Here is an 8,912-nt window from a genome sequence, read left to right as displayed (position 1 = left end):
CTTAATCTTCTTCCCTTTATGCGATTTCAAATGACCGGTATTGAAATCAGCCTCCTCCATTTGCAAAATGATGACAGGCGGTAATACTAAGCATGCGCTAATTATTTAGGGAAGTGAGTTTGACCCGGCAGTAATTCTAGGCAGGTGCATACTATATGCCCTGCAGCAATTCAAGGAAATACGGTATATTCATATATTGCTCATTGTTAAAAGCAGCCCCCTGAGGGCCACCATACCTGTGATGTGGCCCTCAATGAAAACCACTTTGACACCCCTGGTTTAGGTCAATGTGTAGTAACTCAGAGCGTATTAAAATGTGGCCAAATATTCAGATAGTGACAAAAAGTACCCAACTGTTTTTCATCCTATTTATCCGGATGCACGAACCTTTTTATTCAAAGTTGCTTTTTGCAGTGGTGCTCAACCACCCTTTTATAACCACACATTGTTAAAGAATAGCAAAATAAAACAGGGGGAAAAGTTTGACATCTGCTCCAACTGCGAACATGTTGGCATCCACAGTGTGTGTGCATGTCATGTGCTCACAGAACAGGTCTGGGCTGCTGGGTGAGCAGAAGTCCGAAGCGCTTCTTCACCGTCAAGCGATGTCGAGAGAACTTGTCGTCGGGGGAGAAGCGTGCTGGGTGGGCTGAGCTGGTGGGCTGCCCGTTGGGTGCCTCTTTCTGCAGAACAGTAAAGCAAAAGGAAGTTTTTACTCAGCAACACAACATTTTCGATGAGGCAAGCCTCCATACACGCTTAACATGCGTCTCGTCCCATCACTAGGAGTCCCAGTTCATTCCTTCTATTCTAGAAAAGCCTTAGCCGTAATACAAATATGGGGACATCATATAATTGTAAAATGTCCAAGTATTGAGTTTTACCGAATAAAATTTGAGCGCTTGGCCGAAGGCCGAATACCAAATACCGAATAATAAATGCAGTTTTTCACAACTTTTTAACATTGCATAAATAGCCTAGAATAAATTTTTAGACATGTTTTTCAAATAAAGTACATTTTTTATTGAATATTGACATTTTTTAATATTCCAGTAGCCTTTGCTTTTCAAAAAAAGCACAGTTTTTCATTTATATTAGGTCTTCAAAGAAAACATGCATTCCAAAAAAAAATAAAGTGCATTAAAGTGGATAAACCCACAACAAATGAATTATTGTCCTTTTGGCAAAAGTCTGCTTAGCCACAGTAGATATGCTAATAATGTAAACAGAAGGCTCAAGTAAATCTCAATTAAGTGTGTGCTTGTAACCTCTTACACTTATACAGGTAGCCTACACAACAGGCTAATAATGTAAACAGAGGCCCCACTAAATCTCAATAAGTGTGTGCTTGTAACCTCATACACTTATACAGGTAGCCTACACAACAGGCTAATAATGTAAACAGAGGCCCCACTAAATCTCAATAAGTGTGTGCTTGTAACCTCATACACTTATACAGGTACACAACATATCCCAGGCCAGAACAGATTTGTCAATAACAGTACTTCAGCTTCAGAATAAAAAGAAGGAAACTATGTATAAAACAATTTAAATTTAACACTGCACGTTGGTTGATTGCGTCACCGCGTCAAAAAATTGCGTCTTTGCGTCACACGCCACTATTCGGCCTTGCTTTTAACTCATTCCACCGAAGGCCGAATGTGGCTTTTTTTGCCATATTCGGCCAAATATATTCGGTTACTGATTAATCGGTGCATCCCTAATAAACACTGTTTGATTTCCTATTATGCTACTCATTTTTATTTGAGGGCTTCACGGTGGCAGAGGTGTTAGTGCGTCTGCCTCACAATACGAAGGTCCTGCAGTCCTGGGTTCAAATCCAGGCTCGGGATCTTTCTGTGTGGAGTTTGCATGTTCTCCCCGTGAATGCGTGGGTTCCCTCCGGGTACTCCGGCTTCCTCCCACTTCCAAAGACATGCACCTGGGGATAGGTTGATTGGCAACACTAAATTGGCCCTAGTGTGTGAATGTGAGTGTGAATGTTGTCTGTCTATCTGTGTTGGCCCTGCGATGAGGTGGCGACTTGTCCAGGATGTACCCCGCCTTCCGCCCGATTGTAGCTGAGATAGGCACCAGCGCCCCCCGCGACCCCGAAAGGGAATAAGCGGTAGGAAATGGATGGATGGATGGATTTTTATTTGACACTTGTTAAAATATGTTGTGTGACATCATGCACAAAAGTGCACTTTATTTGTTTTAAACTATTGTAGTGGCGTTCTGTACAAAAAGTGCACTTTAATTTAGTGTTGTTTTTATGTCATCTTAGTGGCATCATGCACAAAAGTGCACTCATGGCTTGTTTTAAAATGTCTCTGACAATCTTGCACTTTCTGTTTTGGAAATGACATGAATGTTTGTGCCACTGCTTAATAACTGTTTAATAAATACACTTTTAGTTGTGATTTCCCTCTCTGCATGAAAGTTTAAAAGTAGCATACATGAATGCAGTATGAAGAAGAATGTTTGAATCTAGACACATAGAATCATCATACTGCTGTGATTATATGCATCAAGTGTTCATTCAAGGCTAAGGCAAAATATGGAGATATATATGCTGTATCGTGACATGGCCTAAAAATATCGATAAAAAAAGGCCATATTGCCCAGCCCTAGTTCCAACTCTAAAATAACTACTATCCCTTCCCAACAACTGTGTTTGCGGTATTAAAATGTTATGTTTACTGGTATCTTATTTGATTTTTAATTCCTGTTCAAATTCGCCATTTTAGTTTTAAAAGGCGCCAAAATGCCACATGTGACAAAAGATAAGGACCCAAAATGGCCCCCGTGCCACACTTTGGCTACCAGTGACTTACTGGCCAGTTAAGGTTTGCCAGAATTTAAAGTCCTACTGAAAGCCACTACTAGCGACCACGCAGTCTGATAGTTTATATATCAATGATGAAATATTAACATTGCTACATGCCAATACAGCCTTTTTAGTTTACTAAATTGCAATGTAAAATTTCCCGCAAAGTATCCTGTTGAAAACGTTGTGGAATGATGACCCGTGCGCGTGACCTCACCGGTGGTAGCGGACATGTTCTCCCAGCACCGATCACGGCTAAAAGTAGTCTGTTTTTATCGCATAATTACACAGTATCCTGGACTATTGTGTTGCTGAATCTTTTGCAATTTTTTTCAATTAATAATGGAGACGTCAAAGAAGAATGCTGTTGGTGGAAAGCGGTATATTGCAGCTGCCTTTAGCAACACAAACACAGCCGGTGTTTCTTTGTATGTTGTGAAGCTTTAATATGGAACAGAGCGGTCAAGCGAACATGTTTCTCTACCACATGTCAACCGGCAGGTTTCGGTGAAAAAATTGTGGTAATAAGTCGGCTCTTACCGTAGACATGAGCGGAGCTTGTGTTGTTCCTTCTGCAGCTGTCGAAGAGGTAGCTGCGACTTTCTTGGCTCCTTCCGACTTTCAGGTAAGACTATATAATCTCACTAAAACACTAATAACACAATAAGCAGATAAGGGATTTTCCAGAATTATCAGAGTAAATGTGTCTAATAACATCTGAATCGCTCCCACTGCCCTTGTCTTTTCTTTTCTTCTAGTCCTTCACCCTCACTTTCCTCATCCACAAATCTTTCATCCTTGCTCAAATCAATGGGAAATAGTCGCTTTCTCGGTCCGAATCGCCCTCGCCGCTGGTGGCCATGATTGTAAACAAAATTCAGATGTGAGGAGCTCCACAACCCGTGACGTCACACGCACATCGTCTGCTACTTCCGGTACAGGCAAGGCTTTTTTATTAGCGAGCAAAAGTTGCGAACTTTATCGTGGATGTTCTCTACTAATATCGCGAATTGATCAAGTATGACACATAGAATGGACCTGCTATCCCCGTTTAAATAAGAACATCTCATTTCAGTAGGACTTTAATTAGCACGTTCTTAGTTTAGCAGTGAATGGACATACTTATATGGCTACTTTTGAAACGCCGGGACAGACTTGTGTGGATACTTTTGAGACTCTAGCAGCGGTGAGAACTAGTTAGCATGTTGTGCTCGCCCAGGCTGAGAAAAGCAGACGTTACGCTACCTTGAGAGTGTACACTCTGTCTCCGTTCTCGTCCAAGTGATACTGCAGGAACATGTTGAGGCTCGCTGCTCTCGGACAACACTTAGAAGCACGCAAGAGTTGTTTGTTGAAAAACAGACAACACAATATGTAGTCTTTCTCTCCTCGTGTGGCGTCGCGTCGAGAATACACCGGATATCCTGTTTAGTTTGGCGCTAAGCATTGTGGGAAATAGTGTTCCGTTTTGACACCGGATATCCTGTTTGGTTTGGCGCTTTCACGCCACATTTTTATTTTTATTAAATTTTTATTTATAAATTTCAACAATTACAAACAGTAAGTCAAAGAAAAATATAAAACATTGTAAAACAATATAAAACAGTACAAAACAGCGCCAGGGGGTTGTAAATTCAAAATAACAAAAATAGAATACAAAAAAAAAATATATATATATATATATATATATATATATATATATATATATATAATAAACAAAGACAATTTGAAATTTGGCGTGACAGCCCCTCTAATGCCTGAAAGACCCCAATGAGGGCGGGACAATACCAAGTTATATGACTTTTAAGGGTTACAGCTGCAAAATTAGCGAAGCAAAAATAGCTCGAAAGGTTAGCATGCTGGAATGCTAATATTTTTTCCTCACCGTTATTTTTTCACCAATGACAATCAGCCAATTATAATGCTTTTAAAACAGGCAGCTGTGTGGGCTGATTTAAGGTCCTTCCACCCTCATTTTTTTTTTTCAAAGGTTTATTTATAAATTTCAACAATTACAAACAGTAAGACAAACAACAATATACAACATTATAAAACATTATGAAAACAGTACAAAACAGCGCCAGGGGGTTGTAAGTTCAAAATAATAAAAAAAGAATACAAACATATATATATAAATAATAAACAAAATGCAAAGCCGTAGGCTTATTCAGATTCATCAAACAACTTAAATTTGGAAGTCCTTCCACCCTCATTGGGGTCCTTCAAGCGTTACAGGGTGTCACGCCAAATTTCTTCCGGGGGGAAAGTTTTTGTAGGGGGGAAGACATTTAGCGTGACAGCGCTAGGCATTGTGGGAAATGGTGTTCCGGATTGTGCACTGACAGCCAATATATAAAGAGCTTGTTGGAACACGAGAACTTACATACATTTATGGAATTTACGGAATGAATAGTGACTGGCTAAGACGTGTAAAGCTAATACATTTATTCAATCTCCTGCGTCGTATCAACAGATATAAATGAGGTGTAAAGAAGCACAACGGCCTGAGGAGGGCAGTAAAACCTCACATTTGCCGGACTCTGACGTTTACTTCACATGAAGAAGAGCATCCATCATCAGAAAGGTTAGTTGTTTTATTTAATTTGTGTTAGTTGTTTTATTTCATTTGTATCTGTATTTTTTTAAATTGTATTTCTGTTTGCCGAGAGCTCCATTCACTCGTAAACGTTTTGTGTGTCTGTATGCGGAGTAAAACTATGGAACAAACTGGACTTACAGCACAAGCAATGCCAAACTATTATTCAGTCAATCAGTCACTCAATGTTTACTTATATAGCCATAAATCACCAGTGTCTCAAAGGGCTGCACAAGCCACAACAACATCTTTGGCTCAGATCCCACATCAGGGCAAGGAAAAACTCAACGCAATGGGATGACAATGAGAAACCTTGGAGGGGACCGCAGATGTGCGAATAATAGTGTGAGAGTCCAGTCTATAGTGGATCCATCATAATACTGAGAGTCCAGTCTATAGTGGATCTATCATAATAGTGAGAGTCCAGTCCATAGTGGATCTAACATAATAGTAAGAGTCCAGTCCATAGTGGATCTAACATAATAGTGAGAGTCCAGTCCATAGTGGATCTAACATAATAGTAAGAGTCCAGTCCATAGTGAATCTAACATAATAGTGAGAGTCAAGTCCATAGTGGATCTAACATAATAGTGTGAGAGTCCAGTCCATACTGGATCTAACATAATAGTGAGAGTCCAGTCCATAGTGGATCTAACATGATAGTGAGAGTCCATTCCATAGTGGATCTAAAATAATGGTGAGAGTCCAGTCCATAGTGGATCTAACATAATAGTGAGAGTCCAGTCCATAGTGGATCTAACATAAAAGTGTGAGAGTCCAGTCCATAGTGGATCTAACATAATAGTGAGAGTCCAGTCCATAGTGGATCTAACATAATAGTGAGAGTCCAGTCCATAGTGGATCTAACATAATAGTGAGAGTCCAGTCCATAGTGGATCTAACCTAATAGTGAGAGCCCAGTCCATAGTGGATCTAACATAATAGTGTGAGAGTCCAGTCCATAGTGGATCTAACATAATAGTGAGAGTCCAGTCCATAGTGGATCTAACATAATAGTGAGAGTCCAGTCCATAGTGGATCTAACATAAAAGTGTGAGAGTCCAGTCCATAGTGGATCTAACATAATAGTGAGAGTCCAGTCCATAATGGATCTAACATGATAGTGAGAGTCCAGTTCATAGTGGATCTAACATAATAGTGAGAGTCCAGTTTATAGTGGATCTAACAATAGTGAGAGTCCTGTCCATAGTGGATCTAACATAATATTGTGAGAGTCCAGTCCATAGTGGATCTAACATAATAGTGAGAGTCCAGTCCATAGTGGATCTAACCTAATAGTGAGAGTCCAGTCCAGAGTGGATCTAACCTAATAGTGAGAGTCCAGTCCATAGTGGATCCAACCTAATAGTGAGAGTCCAGTCCATAGTGGATCCAACATAATAGTGAGAGTCCAGTCCATAGTGGCTCTAACATAATAGTGAGAGTCCAGTCCATAGTGGATCTAACATAATAGTGAGAGTCCAGTCCATAGTGGATCCAACCTAATAGTGAGAGTCCAGTCCATAGTGGATCTAACCTGATAGTGAGAGTCCAGTCCATAGTGGATCTAACCTAATAGTGAGAGTCCAGTCCATAGTGGATCTAACATAATAGTGAGAGTGCAGTCCATAGTGGTTCTAACATAATAGTGAGAGTCCAGTCCATAGTGGATCTAACATAATAGTGAGAGTCCAGTCCATAGTGGATCTAACCTAATAGTGAGAGTGCAGTCCATAGTGGATCTAACCTAATAGTGTGAGAGTCCAGTCCATAGTGGATCTAACATAATAGTGAGAGTCCAGTCCATAATGGATCTAACATGATAGTGAGAGTCCAGTCCATAGTGGATCTAACATAATAGTGAGAGTCCAGTTTATAGTGGATCTAACAATAGTGAGAGTCCTGTCCATAGTGGATCTAACATAATAGTGTGAGAGTCCAGTCCATAGTGGATCTAACATAATAGTGAGAGTCCAGTCCATAGTGGATCTAACATAATAGTGAGAGTCCAGTCCATAGTGGATCTAACATAAAAGTGTGAGAGTCCAGTCCATAGTGGATCTAACATAATAGTGAGAGTCCAGTCCATAATGGATCTAACATGATAGTGAGAGTCCAGTTCATAGTGGATCTAACATAATAGTGAGAGCCCAGTTTGTAGTGGATCTAACAATAGTGAGAGTCCTGTCCATAGTGGATCTAACATAATATTGTGAGAGTCCAGTCCATAGTGGATCTAACATAATAGTGAGAGTCCAGTCCATAGTGGATCTAACCTAATAGTGAGAGTCCAGTCCATAGTGGATCTAACCTAATAGTGAGAGTCCAGTCCATAGTGGATCCAACCTAATAGTGAGAGTCCAGTCCATAGTGGATCCAACATAATAGTGAGAGTCCAGTCCATAGTGGCTCTAACATAATAGTGAGAGTCCAGTCCATAGTGGATCTAACATAATAGTGAGAGTCCAGTCCATAGTGGATCCAACCTAATAGTGAGAGTCCAGTCCATAGTGGATCTAACCTGATAGTGAGAGTCCAGTCCATAGTGGATCTAACCTAATAGTGAGAGTCCAGTCCATAGTGGATCTAACATAATAGTGAGAGTGCAGTCCATAGTGGTTCTAACATAATAGTGAGAGTCCAGTCCATAGTGGATCTAACATAATAGTGAGAGTCCAGTCCATAGTGGATCTAACCTAATAGTGAGAGTGCAGTCCATAGTGGATCTAACCTAATAGTGAGAGTCCAGTCCATATTGGATCCAACCTAATAGTGAGAGTCCAGTCCATAGTGGATCTAACATAATAGTGAGAGTCCAGTCCATAGTGGCTCTAACATAATAGTGAGAGTCCAGTCCATAGTGGATCTAACATAATACTGAGAGTCCAGTCCATAGTGGATCTAACATAATAGTGAGAGTCCAGTCCATAGTGGATCTAACATAATACTGAGAGTCCAGTCCATAGTGGATCTAACATAATAGTGTGAGAGTCCAGTCCATAGTGGATCTAACATAATAGTGAGAGTCCAGTCCATAGTGGATCTAACATAATATTGTGAGAGTCCAGTCCATAGTGGATCTAACATAATAGTGTGAGAGTCCAGTCCATAGTGGATCTAACATAATATTGTGAGAGTCCAGTCCATAGTGGATCTAACATAATAGTGAGAGTTCAGTCCATAGTGGATCTAACATAATAGTGAGAGTCCAGTCCATAGTGGATCTAACATAATATTATGAAAGTCCAGTCCATAGTGGATCTAACATAATAGTGTGAGAGTCCAGTCCATAGTGGATCTAACATAATAGTGTGAGAGTCCAGTCCATAGTGGATCTAACATAATAGTGAGGGTCCAGTCCATAGTGGATCTAACATAATAGTGTGAGAGTCCAGTCCATAGTGGATCTAACATAATATGTACAGTACAAGCGTACACAACAGTGATAATTGGTATTTTCCTTTTATAAACAAAAAGATGACAATA

At 40.1% G+C, this 8,912-nt stretch overlaps 1 protein-coding gene across 1 annotated transcript; it reads right to left on the bottom strand.

The window, feature by feature from the left end:
* Positions 1-354: 354 nt before the first annotated feature.
* LOC133563537 (H/ACA ribonucleoprotein complex subunit 3) lies at positions 355-4,269 on the bottom strand. The gene is made up of 2 exons (XM_061917707.1): positions 4,076-4,269; positions 355-683 (listed from the first exon to the last, which is right to left on the bottom strand). The coding sequence occupies exons 1-2, from the start codon at positions 4,127-4,129 to the stop codon at positions 543-545; spliced, it is 195 nt and encodes a 64-aa protein (XP_061773691.1). The 5' UTR covers positions 4,130-4,269; the 3' UTR covers positions 355-542.
* Positions 4,270-8,912: the final 4,643 nt, after the last annotated feature.

This window comes from Nerophis ophidion, linkage group LG12 (assembly GCF_033978795.1).
Source record: "Nerophis ophidion isolate RoL-2023_Sa linkage group LG12, RoL_Noph_v1.0, whole genome shotgun sequence".
Lineage (NCBI taxonomy): Eukaryota > Metazoa > Chordata > Actinopteri > Syngnathiformes > Syngnathidae > Nerophis > Nerophis ophidion.
This window is presented reverse-complemented; position numbering and strand designations above follow the sequence as displayed.